This window comes from Nestor notabilis, unplaced genomic scaffold, assembly GCF_000696875.1.
Source record: "Nestor notabilis isolate BGI_N333 unplaced genomic scaffold, ASM69687v1 scaffold33446, whole genome shotgun sequence".
Lineage (NCBI taxonomy): Eukaryota > Metazoa > Chordata > Aves > Psittaciformes > Psittacidae > Nestor > Nestor notabilis.
In genome coordinates this window covers 1-17,597 of record NW_009932954.1, presented here as the reverse complement: position 1 = coordinate 17,597, position 17,597 = coordinate 1, and the positions used below count along the sequence as shown (strand labels likewise).

Here is a 17,597-nt window from a genome sequence, read left to right as displayed (position 1 = left end):
CCCCCGGCCCGTTCCAGTGGTCTCCCGGGAAACGGAATCCTCGGGCAGGCTCTGGAGGGGTTCGGTTGGTCGAGTCGAAGATCCCAGTGCAGATGTTTTACAAGTATACGCTATTTTCAGTTAAACCCTTGTGCCTTCCTTTTGTAGCAATGCGTATGAGGGGCGTGCTGTAATGTAGTCATCTGACAAATGGCTCCTCCGTTCCCTAAAGGAACTAACTGCCTTCAGGATCTGACTAACTCTGGATGCACCCGGTTGTCATCTTAATTTTTGCTTTAGGTCGTTTAAAAGAACCCAGTTGGGTGACATTTGTTGTTGGTTGTTAAGAATTGGATCCAAGAGGGTTTTGTTTTCTTCTGTTGATATTCATAACGCAAGTGCAAAAGTGATTTTTGCTGTTGCAGGGATCAGTGTTGTGAGCTTTTGGAGTGTTCCCAGAGCTGGTGCTTTGGGGTGCACTCTGAGATTGAGCTCTGGGCCATCCATGCTTCCAATATAAACCACTGTGTTATATGGTTGTTAGAAAGAGATCTCCTGGCGACAGTGGATTTTGAAAGGACATCAGAACCACCACTGTGGCACACGGGTGAATTGGGCACATGTTAAACTGCTCGAGCTGAACAGACAGGCTGGATTTATTGCTGGGTAGCGAGGTATTTCAGGAGGAAAGGCAGTCTGGAGAAAATTTCCTCTTGCTGTCGCTTCTTGGCTCAAATGGCACCTTTCCAAATGGCTGCTTCCAGCGGAAGTTGGCTCTTTTTGAGCTTTAATACAACACTTGGTGAGGAAGATGAATCATCACAGTAAATTGCTGCCAGGCCCTGGTGTTGGTTTCAGCTAAAAGACCCTTGTTCTTTTCCTAGCTATACCAGTCTCACCCAGGAGTAGCTGTAGCAACTTTAGCAGTCTCCTTGGTTTGGAATTGATTCCTGAATGCCTGTTGGGACATCTAGGAGGAAAAGCTGATGGACAGAGAGAATAATTGAGAGCCACCCACTAAAAATATAGGAAGGAAGGGGTTATGCGTTAAGGGAAAGCCACCACATTAAAAATCGGTGCTATCTAAAAGTCAGTTGGGGTTTGGGACCTGCAGGTGCTGTTACACCTGTGTGTGCTGCTGAGCAGGATGGAGAGAGCTTCCTTATGGACCACAGTCTGTTAAAGCACCCACAGTTGCCTGGAAGAAGAGCAAAGACTTCAGATGCGGGACACAAAAGACCCCAAAGCATCCATGGGAAGCCAGGTACTTGTCTGGGGACACTGACTCCTTGGTGACATCTCCCTGGACAGTGGTGTTGCAGTGGGAGGTTGATGTGTGTTCCCAGCTCTCATGTTGGTTGTGATGGTGTGGCAGAGCCAGTGGGCTGGTGTTGCAGCTGGAAGAAGAGATGAGTGGACTGCAAATGTGCCTGGGAAAGCAGGAGCTGTCAAAGAGATTTGCCATAGATCTGGCTCATACTGTCACAGCCATTGCAGCAGCAACAGCGGTGGATTCTGGACCATCTGGAGAAGATAAAGGGAATTTACTTCATGAAAGCAATACAGCCAAAAGCCTTTTGATGCCAGAAATTAGGACAAACACATCTATTGTGTGGAACTTCTCAATGACCCTCAGCATACCTGGCACACTCCTTGCAGTGTTGGGCAGGGACTTGCTTCAGCACTGCAGCAACACTTGCAGACCACATGGTCCTGCATGATGAGCCAGTGCCTCAGTGTGATGGTGCTGCTGGTAACCTGAAGCTTGGGAAGCACTTCTGGATTTTTCTACTGTTCCACATGAATTTTTGCTCTGTGCAGGTGATGTATTGAGCTAAGATAGGCTTAGTTGTGCTGTAACATCTCCAGGCTTGGGTGTTCCTGTTCCATCTTTGCCTACTGAGCATATGCTTGGTAGGAGAAAGGACATGAATCGTGGCCATGGGACTCAACCTCAAGCTGCTCTGAAGGAGCTCAGATATGAGAATGCACTTAAATAACAGATAAACAGAGCTATTATAAAACTGATTATTGAAGACACTCTTTTTCAAGGCCAACGTATTAGAAGTTCTTACAGATTGTAGCACTAGACTGTCAATTCCCATCTCTAATGTGAATGTATGGCATTGTAGAAGCAACATTTTCTATGGCGTTGGAGAAAGCACAACCTAAAAATACACATTAACCATTGATATGTGGACCCTGAACCAACCACAGACAACCTGACAGTGATGGCCCACTGGAGATCTTTGGATACACTGCACCAGCAGCGGTCCCTTTTTAGACAACAGCTCCTTCCCACTGGCTTTACTAAAACTTGTGCTGTAGTAAGAAAGAGTCGTACAAGAACCAAGTTACCAAACTGATGTGTGGCTTTCCCTTAATCCCTCACTCCTGGCTTTCCAGCTTCTGACAGCACCACTGAGCTTGTGCACACAGTGCTAGGTTAAAACTAATGATTTAGGACTTCAGAGCACAGGAGCACTGAGAACAGGTTGCTTAAGAGATTGCTCATCAAATTCTTCAGGAACTCCAGCATTCAAACAATCTTCCACAGGATCACTTGAAGCAGGAAATAGCTGTTCAGTGAACCTTTGTCTACCTTTTATGCTTTAAAGTGACTTTAAACCAGCAGAAGGTGGAGCAGCATCCTTCCCCGGAGGGAGAATGGGGCTATTCTCAGTTCATTCCAGTAGTGCCAGGTGTCTGATGGGTGCAAGATTCTTGGCCTGCAGGCAGAGGCCAGTGGAGAACTGTAGTTCTTAATCAACTGCTGCCATCGGTCCTTCTGGCTTTGGGGAGCATGTAGAAACTTTGAACTCAAATGTGTCACTCTTGGGCTGGGAGATGGGTGAAACTGATTTTCTACAGAGTAGTGTGCTCAGATCTGAACGCTTTGTCTTGGCCACTTCACTAGATCCCTGCTTTGAGTAATTCCTTCTGCATCTTGGTGTGTCAAGCTAAAGACAAATCTCTACTGAAGCAGTAGCTGATCTGGTGAGTGCTTCAGTTCAGGGTTATTCTTTGACAGCCAATCAGCCCTTTCAGGAACAGGTTGATTTGCCTCTTTTAAGGAAGAACGTACTCATTCAGGTCCCTGAAGCAGCACATCTTCAGACTTGCTCTAGCGAGGGACAGCTGTGCCTCCCGGGAGTAGTAACTCACCACAACTCATGGCTCTGACTCTCAGAGATCACAATGAAAGATGATCCTCTCTCGGTGGCAGAGGAAGCTGGGCCTATCATCTGCTTTCACCTTTGCTTTCTTGGCTGGCAGCTTTGTGGTCTGTACTCTGCAAGGCTCTTGAGTGCTGTCACCCCCACTCAGCACATGCCTGCAATCCCTGTTTAGGCAGCATTTAACAGCTAGAGTGGACTCTGCTTTGGACAACTAAGCTTTAGATTTACAGCGAGTGAGATGTGTTAGCAAGAGGTTGTTCTGCACTTCAGTTCCTGGTGCTCCTCCTTCCTTGTCATCCAACTATTCCAGCAAACAGGGTTGTTAAGTATCATTATTATCTTTTAAGAGGTTAAAGGCACAAAGTAGAGCAGCAAGAGAGACTGTCCAAGTGAAATACTTCATACCTTATGAACCACAAAGCGCCCCTCATGCATTTGTTGGAGTGCAAAACCATCCTGTTCCCTTCTTGCTCCGTGATCCAGGACAAAGGCAGGGCAGCAATCTGGAGGGTCAGACCAGGGAGTAGGACTATTTCTTCAGGTCTGAGAACGACAAGCTTGTAAAACAAACTGCAGACTCTCGTTGTACTATTTATCTTCCCTTGGTCAAAGATAAACGTTATGGCGCTTGTTGGCACAAAAAATCTTGACCCACCCCTGCTGCATCTGTAGTTCTTTTAGTTTTCCTAAAGGAATTCAAAATCTCTTCAAACAAAAACTTTGCTACATTTCTGGAGGGGGAGAAAAAAGGGTTTAAAAGTCTCATCAACTTCCATGAGAGAGCTGCTGAGTGCTCCAGAGTTACTCATTTTCACTCACAGTTTCAGGGGTTAGTTCAGTTGATCTCTGTTTAGCGCTCAGGTTGCGTGTTAACTGCTCCCAGGTTAAAAAAAGAAACCGAAAAGTGGTTTTGAGTTCACCCTTTTTAAAATGAAAGGATTTTTTTTTTTTTTTAGATGGAGCTTAGAACTTTGATACTTTTTTTTTGTGTGGGGTGGGAAATTTGGTGGGTTTCTGTTGTGTTTCATTTCAAGTTTTGCTTTTTTTCCCATTCCTTAAACAAGATCCATTCACATTCTGAACAGCTCTTGAAGTCTGCTCAGGAATATAGAAGGCAGCAAGCAAAGTGCTGAGCTGCTCCAAGGGGATTTCTTTTCTCCCCCGTGGTGGTGGATAAAGTAATGTTGCATTGTACAGGTGTGTCTCACTTCCTAGGAAAAAGAAATGCTTCTAGACTGTGAATTCCTTCCCATTTGTGTTTGAATGGGTCTGCTCAGCAAAGCAGTGGTCCTTAATTGCCGTCTGTTTCCTTGTTGGCTTGTGCAGGCTCGAAGAGTCGTGCTTGAAATCTCATTGAACTATCACTGGTATTTGGAACACGTTTGGAGAAAGGTTTCTTGGCAAAGCTCTCCATGAAGGAGCACCAGTAATTTTTAGCAGTAGATGCACAGGGATCTGTGTGACACAAAGTCTGTTTTGGAAGGTGCTAAAGGTCAAAAGCAAATACTCCCATCGATACTGAGGAAGGGAAGAAGCCCTTGCACTTAACCACTGCTCTTATTCCCTCTGTCAAGCAGTCAAAACCCAGTAACTAATACAAGAACCCAACTTCTCCTTTCTTTATTTTAGATTTGAGAATATTCCCTGCAAAAAAAAAAAAAAAAATCCTGGAAAGTTCTCTAGTGTTTGTGTGAGTAAAAAGGTTCCAACCTTTTATTATTAATTTGTAAGAACAATTTCATTCAGTTTTGTCCAAAAGACTCGGAAACACTTTGCACAGAAATGTGCAGCATTTTAATGAAAGGGGTCAGAATCACTTAAAATTGAACTTTTATCTGGTCTGGTTGCAGGTCTTCTGGAATTTAGTATCTTAAATAAGAACCAAAGCATCTGACTTAACATTAAAAAAAGCCCAAACTGCTCGTAGCTAAAAAAAATCAGTTCAGCTCTGTTGGCACCAAAAAATCATCCCTATTGAATTGGACCTAAGGCATCTTTCCAAGCCTCCCATGATCTTGCAGCAATGGCTAATGATGGATATATGGATTAAGGAGCGGCATATGATGGCAAACTCATAGCGTTTGCTCTGCTGTGAAAAGAAAACAAATTCTTTCCTAAAATAAAAGGAATTCCAAATTGTCGGTATCATGCAGCCATGCCACTGGCAAAGTGAGCATTTCCCTGCCTCCCAAAGCTTGCTGTACCCTGACCTGCTGCCTTCCTGCTGGTGATTGATTGCAACTTGATGTGGCTGATGGGGGCTCAGAGCTGTTCTCCACACGGGTATCCGACAACGTGTACTGTGCACGTGTGTGTGTGTGTGTGTGTGGGTGCGTTTCCACTGTATGCATGTACAGACATGTGCATCTTTGTGTGCTGGCCCCAAATCACTCCCGTTCCATATCTCTACCTATAAAAAGCGTCAGCCTCAAAGGCGTAGTCATCAAAATACTCTGTAGATCTTTGATTTTTGCCAATTCCCTCTAAATGAGAGACTTTGTTTGCAATCTTCTGTGGCAGATAGCCCAAAATTCAAATTTTTCCTCTCACCCTTCCTGACTTTGTTACCCCTCACTCTCGCTGTGTGTATAAACACGGATGTGTATGTATATACATATTTGTGTGCTTATACGCACAAAGTCTGTTTTTTGCTGTACAGGTAATAAAGATGGGGGAAGATTTTTGTGTTTTCTTAATAGGTGAAGAAATCTTGAAGACCAGAGATTGCAACTTACTGCATTTTAAATTAAAAACCAAACCAAATTAAAATTGCAATTGCCCGGCTGTGGAAGATGGAGCCTCATTTTTGCAGCCACTTTGAATCACAAGTTCATCTCTAAATGCCCTGGGTTGTTTTTTTTTTTTTTGGTTTTTTTTTTTTTCCTTTTTTTTTTTTTTTTTTTTTTTTTTGGTTTTCCTTTTCTGAAGAGCTAACTAACCCTGGCTGTCTCCAGTCTGACAGTATTCCAATGGACTTGCTTCCTCCATTAGTTGTAAGATGTTTAAAAGCACATCCTATGTTTGAATTGTGGATGAGAGGTTCCCTTGGCAATGTGAGGAGGAAAAGTCTTTCTACCCCTTTATTATTAATTCACGGATTCAGTGTTGGTTCGGCCTACAGGAGAAGTTAACTGGAAGTCTTTGAAGATCAGTATCTTTGCTGAAGTTGGCCAGGTACGTGAACTGGAAGATCTGTGGTGATGGGAATAGGAAGTTTACTATGTCAGTTGTATTTTATAGGAATTATTAGTTAACCATTGACTGATAGCTCAAATGTATGACCACATTTTTAAAGACTTGGGCCTCCAGCAGTAGTTTCTTGTGCTCTAAGGCATGTAACTATTGCTAAGGATACAGAAGAGACTGCTTGCTGGCAAAACCCATGCAGCTTCACTTTGTATTGGGATAGTTTTTGTAACCAGCCGATTTCAAGACATTGTCCCCTCCTAAGAGACTAGTTTGATTAACAGAAGGCAGCTGGAAAAATGCTCCTTCCTCCTTTGTTTTTCACTTCTGGATGCCTTCCTTCAGGGTTACTTTTAAAAAGAAGATTTCACTGATCAAGCCAGTAGAAGACTTTCAGTCCAAGAAAGCGAAGCCAGCTTCAGACTGGAAGACTGGAGGAAGTCCCTGTTGAGTGAACCTCGACTTTGTCCATTATGTCTAACCAAGGAGATGACTGCTACTTCTATTTCTATTCCACATGTAACAAGGTATGTTTGGGTTTCTTTTGCTTTGGGGTTGGTTTCTTTTTCCTTTATTGTTTTCAGAGCTGAGGGGGAAGAGTGGGAAGAGACCCACAGACTTCTGTGAACTTAGTAAGCAGTTAATCTTCTAAGTTCTGTTCTAAGAGCTGCCAGTTCTAAGAGCATGGGCATCTTTTTTAGGCTCTACTGTTTCATTTACCTTTTTGATTCCCTTTTGGCTCCAGGGAGACAGCTGCTCCTTCCGCCACTGCGAAGCTGCTCTGGGAAATGAAACAGTCTGCACACTCTGGCAAGAGGGTCGCTGTTTCAGGAATATCTGCAGGTTCAGGCACATGGAGATCGATGTGAGTGATTGCCTAAAGATGTGGTCTCAAATCACTGAAAGCAGTTTTTCATTGCTGTGGGTGGACTGAATGTGCTTTTACATTGCTTTAAAATGATGCTGGTTCCTCTTGCTAGGAAGGAGAGGGGCGGGAGGAAGTTGGGGAAGGAAAAGATCAATTTCTTACGTGTATCTCAGCACGAAATTATTGTATTAGGTGCTGACATTATGTTCTAAAGAGGCAGCAGCAACCACACTGATCAGACTGCTTAAATGTGCTGGAGCATGGTGGCAACAAGCAGCCTACACTCACCTCCTGAGGGCTGGGCTTGATAGCGGCCTTGGCAGGTCTCTGCTGTCCTGGATTTCTTCTGATGACGTTCTGACCTCTTGGGGTAGTACAGGATAGGGAGAGAAAACATGGGAAGGAACCAAGGCTCTGAAGATAAACTTGAGTAGATTTAGCTGGGCAATTGAAGACATTTCTCCCTCTGAATAATCCCAGTATTTTGCACATTGTATTAGTTTATCCCACATGAATTGATGCGTGAGAGTGTCTCTCTGCTCAAACTGGGTGACAGGAAAGGTGGGTAATACATAGTTAATACAGCTAAGCTTAGCTAAGGCTGAATCGTTACAGCTGAAATACTCCTAGTGATAAATTGACTTTTGGAGTGATGTTTCAGCACTGCACGACCTGTCTATGGTCCGCTTGTGGTGGGAAATGTCTCCTTGCAAATCAAGGTGAGAGTCACCACGAGCTTTGCTTGCTTTCTGTCCTCAGAAGAAACGCAGTGAGATTCCTTGCTACTGGGAGAACCAGCCAGTGGGCTGCCAAAAATCCAACTGTGCTTTCCATCACACCAAAGGACGTTACGTTGATGGACTCTTCTTACCTCCAAGCAAAAGTGAGTTTCCTGGGGCCTTTGTCTTGAAGGATTAAGTAGTTAATCTTGAGTATTACTTATGGGTGGGTACAATGCCATAGAACACATAAAGGAACTGCTAATTTATGAGTGCAAGGAGAAGTCTGCAGTCATGCTCTCAGCTGAGCAGCGTGTCATTCTGGTATTTAGTCTTTTCTTTCATGCTCAGCTTCTCTGTGCTTCGTGTGGTCTTTGCCTTTCAGGTTGCTTTCCCCTCATTTAATCCTTTCTGGGTGGTGGGGCATAAGATCTGTGCATGAAGGGAAGCATTACTGATGTAAGCAGGGGTGGGGAATAGGAAACTCTGCATTCAGTAGCCAGGTGGGTTATCTACCTTATCTACCATATCCACACAGTGAGTGCAACATTGGGGTCAAAGTTCTAAATGGCCAGATAAGAGCTGCTCCTCCTCTTCCTCTAGCTACACTTCCAAGTCCACCTGAGTCTGTGGAAGACGATGTTAAAATGCCTCCGATGTCACTGCAGCAAAACAAACTTTCTGTTCAGTCAAATCCCTCTCCCCAGCTGAGGGGGGTGATGAAAGTGGAAAACTCTGAAAATGTCCCAAGTCCTACACACCCTCCAGTTGTAATCAATGCTGCAGATGATGATGAAGATGATGATGGTGAGCACTTTTTACTTGTTGAAGGCATTTCTACTCTTAAGTGAATGTATAAATCACAGAATACCCGAGTTGTGTCGTGGACCGTGGACTGAAATGTCATTGTGGGAGCTGCATAAACATGAGATATCTCATCTAATCCCTCTTCTGCAACTGAATAGGTTTATTTTTGCTTTTCAGACCAGCTTTCTGAAGAAGGGGATGACATTAAAATGGCCATCCAGCAACCAGCAGCAGAAACCCATAATGGATTGCGGATAATTTCCACTAGGAAATCAAGTGCTAATTCCAAGCAAGGTATCCTAACAGCTGTAATAACAGAGTTTGGAAGGAGAATTTCACAGTGAACTTGAAAGTATGTTGTAAAATTACATTAGAACACAAGGTCAGGAGTCGGGTATTCCCATGAGCTCATTCCTGTCTAAGGGTGTCACATGTCCCTTGCTCAGGCAGGTAAACTCCTCCTTGTTTACTTCTACAGAACAAAATAGAGCCACAGAGAGGAGCTGAAAAGCTGCAAATATGTCCTTCCAAACAATAGAAAGCCATGTCTAATGACAGAGGAATCTAATATGTAGATGGATTAAAATACTGCAAACTGTAGGTTTTACCTTGTAGGATGGGAGGAGAAAGGTGCCAATTCCTTACCAAAGTACCATCTGTTGTATGGCTCTTTTTTTTTCACTTGAGGGGAGTGTTGGCAGGGTTTATTCAAAACACTTTGGGAAGGTTCTGAGCTGGTAGAAGCTGGAGGCTCTGTGTGTGTCTTTCAGCCTTAGTTTCTCAGTGCCTGGTTTGTGTTTTCAGATGACAATTTAAATTTCGGAATAAAAACGCTTGAAGAAATCAAATTGAAGAAACTAAAGGAAAAAACAAAAAAACAAGGTGGTGAGTTAATAGCCCTCATTTCCTTCACTTCTGCCTCTTCTTATCCTTCTGATATTCCCTGGATAGCTGGCTGTGCATTGGGTAATACAACCTTTTGCAGTGCAGTGTTGGGGTCAGACTGGGAGATGGTTACAGCCAAGATCTGCTTGAGGGCCAGAATTCCATGTTTAGCTGGAGGCATTGAGCTACTTTGGCATGCAACCTGTTTTCTTAAGCTCAGAGAGCTTGTATTCTAGATTGGAATTCCAAGGGCAAATCAGAGGGAAATTGCTCATCTCTCTTAATTTAAGTGCACGGTCATTGTACGTTTGACAGGAATGAATACCTAATGGCTTTGGCTTTGGTCTTTGTGGTAGTTCTGTTTGGTTGGATTCTTTTCCTAAACATCCTTCTGTTTTGCTTGCTCTGATCAGAAGGTCCTTCAGGAGTTTCTGTTCATCCCCTTCAATCTCGGACTATTCCTGTGCCAGAAAAGGAGAATGTACGGACGGTAGTGAGAACTGTGACACTGTCTGCAAAGCAAGGTAACAGTGAATAGAATTATTGCCATTTCCTGCTTCCTAAACCAAGAGCTTAACTGATAATGAAGATAATTCAGACATATTAGGCTGCTGGTTGAATTTTTCTCATTAAAACCATGCTTTTCTCCTTAAAGGAAAAGATTCAGCATTTGTAGGTGCTCGGTTGTATTGCAATAAAAGATCAAGAAATGTTTTTAACAGCCTGACTTCAAGCCATAGCTAATCATACATTATCACCATCCTACAGACTCTCAAACGTGCTTCATTTGGCTTCGGTTGAGAAGCTGAGTGAGATTTGTGAATGAGTGCATGTGTCGACAGTGTGTGACAGGATTGGTACTGGGGTTAAGTGCAGAGAGAAGTTGATGTCAAAACAAGTGTCAGTGTGCAAATGAGGGGATAGCTGGGGAGAAATGGAAGGGAAGACCTGTAGAAGATGGTGGTGTACAAGTAGCCAGTTTCTGAAGCATTGAAGAGGCGGACAGTGGCAGTTGCATGCAGTAGTTATATGAGTCTGTGTAAATGGTGGTGTTTAAATACACACAAATGCCTTTTAAAGGCAAAAAAGTGTAGAACTACTACTGGTAGCCATTCTTTCATGTTGTTTTGACTACTTTTTTTGGGGGCATGGGCTGGAAAGACAATGCTTTTACTGGCTGCTGGCTTCTGTGTGCTAAGCGATTACCCTTTGTTTTAGGGGAGGAGCCTGTGATTCAGCTGAACATTGCTGAGAGACTGGGCAAACGGAAAGCCTCCACAGGTAAGAGGTTTTTGTGAGCTGTGGTTTGGGTGCCCTCATCTGAGTGTGACTGGTTTTAAGGGTTTTTTTGTTACATGCAGGAGGAAAATACATTTTGGCAGAGATCTGTATTGAGTGCAGAAACGGCAAATTGTTTTAGCAACTAAGAGGCAAATACAAGAAAAACTACCTGGAAGAACTGAAATTTGTGGCTGAGTGTTCTCAAATCCTCCTCCAGAGAAATGTTCTTAAAGTAGTTCTTGTTTTCTGTCTCTTTGAAGCTGTTAAAAGTGTCTTTCCACTGAAGCGCAACCTTGCTGAAAGGCTGGGGAAGAAGATAGACATGCTGGAGAATGCTGACAAAGCCCCCAAGAGAGGTACAGCCACTAACCTGACATCTGGATTTCATGTACAGATTGTCTGGTTTGGGTTTTCTGTTTCTCCTTTCTTCTAACGGGTCTTTGTGTGTGTTGGTTGAGGGCTCGAGGTAACTCTGAATCCTGGTGATCTCCTGTCTCGTTTCAAAATGTGAACACACAATTGAGATTTATGCAGTCTCCCTGACTCTTTCTGTTCTGTCTTGTAGTTCAAGTCCCCAAGTCTCTGAAGGAGAGACTAGGATTGCCCTCTGAACAGACCAGCACAGAGACAGGTAATAAGCCTTCCCCTTTTTTCTTACCATGAACTTCCAGACTGCCCTAAAAGGGAATTTAAATCATCTGTCCAATTCCTCTTGCTCGAGTGCTGAAGCTGTCCTGATGGCTGTTACCAGAGATCTGGCTCTAGCTCTGTGTGTACTTTCCACTTGTGCCTCAAGGGTTCATGTTCCTGCTGTGAACCAGAAGCTGCAGGATGCTTACGCACAAGCGGAGTAGAACCACTGCCAGGAGCAGGAGTTTGAGATGCTGACAGAGAGAGACAGCCTGAGAAAGTAACAAAGTAAAATATACTGCTGGGGCTTTGTGCCACAGCTCTCTGGACAGCACTGCAGAAATACAGGTGGCTTAAAGGAGGAGGAGAATGTTATGCAGAATGATACGGTCTTAAGATGCATTCTTGGGAACACTCAAACTTGATTTTCTTTAGTACTGTGACAAATTTAGGGGCTTTTAGATATTGTTGGACTCTCTTGAAACCTTGGTGCTTTTCTTTGATGATGGCAGAGAAGGCTGCTAAGCCGACAGGAGAGATCCATGTGAAAACACTGGAAGAAATTCGCCTTGAGAGAGCTACTCAGAGACGAGGAGAACCTCCAGCTAAAGCCCAGGCTGAAGGACGTTGTAAACCGGAAGATCCCAGCTCGGGGGCAAAACCTTCCCCTGCTGTTCGCATCAAAACTTTCTCAGGAGCCCTGGCTGAAAAAAACCAGAAGCGCTTGGAAGAAGAGAAGCAAAAACCAGAAGAGCTTCCGACCAAGGCAAAAGCTGAGGGGGAGCCTAAGAAGCAGAGCGTGCTGGCTCCATCTGTGCCCAGCAGAGTGCCGCTGGCAGAGCCAGCGGGGAAAGCCAAGCCAGGGGAAGTGCGTATTAAAACCTTGGAGGAAATCAAGCAGGAGAAAGCTCTGCGGCTGCAGCAGAGTGGAGAAAATGTGCCAGCTCCACCAGCACAACCCGAACCTGCCCCGACAGGGAGGAGATTGTTACGGATCACCAAGCTGATAGGTAATGGGATGGTTTGGTGCCTGCTTCCCCTGTCAAGCAAATCCAGTTTTCCCAGGGTTCCTTTTGCTTTTCCTTCTATGATATTAGCAGATAAAAGAGTTAAGGCTGCAAAGGTAAAAAAGTACCAGAATATCCAACTATATTACTTCCATTAATTGCATAAAGCTTTCTGGATTTCCCACTGGAAACTTCATTCAGGAGCTTTGTAGTCGAATTCCTCTCTTCCGTTGTATTTTTTTCTGCCATCTGTTTGTTATATGGGACCTTCCCTGTGCTGAATCCAAGTTTACCTTCCTCTTTGGCATGTGTTTTTTAACTTCCTGATTATATATGTGTTTGTGAAGCATTGTATCAACATAACGTAAGGGCCAGTTTTTGTCCAAAATGACAGAGCATTAAAGAGCTCATTGTTAAGATGCTATAACCCATGTAAAGAGATAATGTGATGGAGGGAAAGACAGGTCCAGTGCTGCAGGGATTGTTTGCCTTAGCCTCTCCCTTTGTCCCGTTATTAGCCGTGAGGAAACAAATGCACCAGGGAGACAAAGGGAACCGGGTTTCTTTACCTCTGCTGTGGATAAAATCATAAATGTTTTGTTCTTGTTTTAAAGCACCTGGAAGAGAAGAAAAGAAGGTGGTGGAATTGAGCAAGCCTTCTTCAAAAGCTGGCTCTACACCTGCAGAGGTGAGTCCCTTGTGAAGACATATAGTTTCTGGTGAGTTTTGTTATATTTTGGTTGCACCTCACTGCATGCTCCCAGTTTGAGAGTGCTCTTCTCTTCCCACATTTGCCAAGTGCTGCAGTGCAGCCGTCTTGTCACTTTCATAGCATTTCCAGACAACACTGGGATCTTCAAGCTTTGAATTAATCTGATTGCACCTGACAGTGCATAAGAAACCCTGTTAACAGCAGATAAAATCTGTGAGGTTAATGTGAAGGGAATGGTTTTGTTCTCAGTGACTTTATCCATCAGACTTGAAAGATAAGAAAGGTTAAGTATTTTAATAGAAAAGGCTGGAGCTTTGTATAAGAGGAAATCAGTCTCAGTGAATGCTGTTTTGGGGAGCTTGTACAAGTTTCTCTTGCTTGAAGAGAGTGTAATAAATTACAGGTAGCGCCTTCTACTCTATTAAAGCAGCTTGCTGTGTTGGGAATTGCAGGCTTTTCTATTTCCATAGCAAAGCACGGATCTTGTTCCAGGCAACGTGGTATGGAAAAAAGGTCAGATCTGAATGGTCATAACATGCTCTGTTCCGCATGGAGCCATTTCAGAAGGATTGCCACTCAGGTTTTCTTTCTGTCCTGTTAGTCCTTTGCTTTTGTTTCTTTCCAGCTCTCTGATCAGAGCACAACTAATTCTAAAGTTCAAGTGAAGAACTTTGAAGAGATAATGAGGGAGAAGCGGCAACTGAAACACCACCAAGAAGAGAAGCTTCAGAAGGAAGTAGCTTCTGTGCCTTCTTCCATTGAAAAAACCATCAAGGATAAAACTCCACCATCAGGGAGCTCTGAAGCCACTGTGGCTTCAGGGTCAGCACATCACCTTGTGAAGAAGACACTGGTGAAACCTCTGGAAGATGGGGTTGAAAGCCCAGGGAAGGAAGCTGCTGTATCACCAGGGAAACAGGCAGTTCCACTGCAGGAACGGAAAGCTAAGAGTAGGTGTTGACACTGTGTTAAAGAGTTCCTTTAGGTCTTGTTTTGAAAGAAGGTGGCACTTTTCATGTTGTAACTGACTCCTTTTTGTAACTTCTTTGCTCCTTTTTATGGCTTGCTAGTGAATAGAGTTTACTATGCGGAAAATACTGCTGGAAATCTGGGCAATGGCAGTATAATGTAATGGCCAAATCTATTTAACTAGAAGGATGATGGGACTGATAGAACTTCTGGGGTTTTTTTTTACCTTCAGAGGCAGAGCAAAACTGACTTAAGTTCTCCTTTTTTCCTCTAGCCAAATCCAAGGCGTGCCTGAAGGCTCCAGATGGGAAAACCACCTCTCCCACAAAGCATACCCTGAAGCGTAAGGCAGCCGAGAGTCACCCCTCTGCTGTGGCAGCTGTGAAGCCCTTGAGTACCACGGGTGGTGACACGAAGGAGCCTCCAGCTAAAAAAGCAGCTGTGGTAAAGACAGTGTCTGAAGCAGTAGTGGGTCCCTTGTAAAATATATGCCCAAGTTTTACCCTCCTCTTGGAGAACAGATGGAAAATTGCAATGTTTTACCTGTCTCTGTTCCCTTTGAAATCCACAAGTGCTTGTAAGATGGTTGTAGCCATCCTGCTTTTTATTAGATGAAATGGCAGTGCTTCCATAATACTCTGCTGGGATTCTCTGTGGCGTGAAGGATTTTGTCCATTAATGCTGTGTTCTTAAAGCACACAGTCATTAGTAAACTTAAGTTTATCATAGAATGGTTTGGGTTGGAAGGGGCCTTAAAGCTCCTCCAGCTCCAATCCCCTGCCACGAGCAGGGACACCTTCTACTAGAGCGGGTTTCTCCAAGCCCCTGTGTCCAAGCTGGCCTTGAACACTGCCAGGGATGGGGCAGCCGCAGCTTCTCTGGGCACCCTGTGCCAGTGTTTATGATGTATATTGAGTGAATCCTAACATTTCTTCAGGAATGTTTTGGTTCAGCAATGCCAGGGGAGAAGCAGCAGAGGAGGAATCTACTAAGAAGTCTTACCTGTGTATCATAAAAACTGTCTTCCTTCTTCCTAGGCTGTTGTTCCTGCTTTGCCAGAGGACAGCCTTGTCTCCATACCTGGGGGAGAAAAACCCCAAACCAGGTAACAACCACCACTTGTTCTTTTTCTTGATCAATGTGTCTTTCACATGAAACATCAGGGGTTTTTTCACATGTGGAAAAAGTGGAGGTTTGAGCTAAGGAATGCCAAAATCCAGAGGAGCAATGAATCTGAAACAATGGTCTGGCAGCCAGCATGAATACTTATTTAGATTCTTTTCTTCCAGTGCTGCAGGTTGGTACCAGCCTTTCTTGTGGCTGTACCAAAATGGAACCTTCTTTGCCATGTTCTGTCTCCATGGAGAAATCCCCAGACAGAAAAATGTACCAGTGCCGGTACACTGGGCCCTAAAAGTAACCCCAGATTAATGGATTAGAATCTCTATGTAAGGTTGAGATGTAAGAGGGTTTAAAGAGGTTTTAAGAGCTGGTTTGTAGAAACCATCTCTCTGGGTAAGCAGTGTCATACCCTGGTTCACTCTCTCTCTTGTTCTTCAAGCCCAGAGCTGCACATGGGAAGCCAGGCAGACTCTGGGGCACAGTCAGAACTCTCAAGCTCAACTTCAACTTCGTCCCAAGTGGCGGTGAAGACGCGCCGGCTGAGCTCCACTGGCGCTGGGAAAGCACCTTTGTCTGTAGAAGATGACTTTGAGAAGCTGATTTGGGAAATCTCAGGAGGGAAACTGGAAGCAGAAATTGATCTGGACCCAGGGAAGGATGAGGATGACCTCCTCCTGGAACTGTCGGAGATGATCGACAGCTGAACTGCAGGAGCTTGAGATTAAAACAAAACAAAAAAAGAAATTAAGAAATTGAAACTCTATTTTTCTGTTGGATACCCAGAGGTAATGATCATTTTTCTAGCTGAGGCTTTGCAATGAGTCTTAAAGCACAGTTGAACTGGTAGAAATGGGCAGTATCTGCACTCAGTTGTCCTACATTTCCCTGCTGGTCAGAGTCGAGGTCCTGTGCATCCGTTCTGTGACTGTCAGTCGCTACCGTCGACGTTAGGAGGACAAAGCACTTGTTTCTTTTGGGACACAGAGCTCCCCAGCTGCAGACTGGTGGTTGTGAACTGATGTACTGATGCAGTGATGCTCTGAAGGCTTAAACCTAAAGCTTCTTCCTTCCCTCCTTGACAAACCTCAGCGTTCAGCACGTTTCAAAGCTTTGGTATTCTCATTTCTTGGACAATTGCTATCTAAAGCCTGGAGTTACTATGTCAACTCTTGAGTTTTATTTATGTACGTTATCATTTGGACTTTGTTAGGGTAACTTAATGAAAACAGCGAGGTGGGAGGGAGCAGAATAATGGAGTGGTTTGGACCAAACGTGCTGCCAGGGGCGGTGGTTGGGCTCAGTCCATCCTTACTTTGAATCAGCAGGGATGATACGACATCGATGTGAAAAGCAGCAGGTCTGCAGCACAGCTCCACAGCCCCTCCTGCTTTGTTGTACTGTACCAAAGCTGGGGGGGCGTTGGTGCTTTTTGCTGATGTGAATCCTGGTAGGATTCTGGAATGGGTTGTCAGGATTCCTCTGCAGGAAACTGGCGAAGGAAGGATGGGTATAAGTGCCTCTCTGTTCCAAGAATCGCTCCCCTGAGCTGCTTGGATCATCTGGGAAGTGGCAGCTGCTTGGACTTGTTTTCAAGTACTGTCGCAGCACCGACTCATAGGGGAGCATCCTCCTTGGAAGCTGGAGATTGTGGAAGCTGGTTCTGCTGTGGGACCAACCACGCTGCTGCTGCTGCCTGGGAATGTCCCGGGAATCCTCCCTCAGCCCCTGCCCCACCGCCAAGGCGTGAGCTCTGGGTCGAAGTAGGAACTGGAGCCAGGACAGGGGGTTTGAATCTCACTTTGTGATCCCCAGGCTAATAGCCCCCTCACCCCCAGTGCTCCCTTTCCCTGGCAGATAGATTTTCACTTATTTCCTTAAGTTTTCGAAGAACTACTCTCTCCTCCTGCTCTCACATGTGAAGCTGTCGGGGCCCTCAGGCATTTGCTGCAACCACTTGTTGGAGTTGATTGTAAATACTTTCTCTTTGGAAGAAAACACTTGCGTGCTTTGATAATCCACTGTGACGTCTTAGTTCCTAGAGGAGGAAGAACTTTGGGAAACCAAACTTCAGGTAACTGCTGGTGAGGCTCTGGAAGGGTTCACCCAATCCCTTCTCCTGCGGAAGGACTTGCTCATGGCGAGGGGCTGCAGTGAGGAAGAGCACGAGAGCCGGGTGAGGAAGGGTCTGTCCCCGGAGGTGGGGTTTGATGCACACCATGCTTTGTGTAAATATTTTATTCTCCCATTTTATAT

General features: G+C 44.6%; 1 protein-coding gene across 1 annotated transcript; it reads left to right on the top strand.

Moving 5' to 3' along the window:
* Positions 1–6,817: 6,817 nt before the first annotated feature.
* Positions 6,818–16,048, top strand: LOC104407373 (zinc finger CCCH domain-containing protein 11A-like). The gene is made up of 16 exons (XM_010016638.1): positions 6,818–6,871; positions 7,090–7,209; positions 7,972–8,095; positions 8,535–8,738; positions 8,916–9,032; positions 9,543–9,620; positions 10,037–10,147; positions 10,842–10,904; positions 11,165–11,260; positions 11,470–11,535; positions 12,047–12,544; positions 13,156–13,229; positions 13,879–14,203; positions 14,497–14,666; positions 15,260–15,327; positions 15,784–16,048. Exons 1-16 carry the CDS (start codon positions 6,818–6,820, stop codon positions 16,046–16,048), a joined length of 2,433 nt encoding a protein of 810 aa, XP_010014940.1.
* Positions 16,049–17,597: the final 1,549 nt, after the last annotated feature.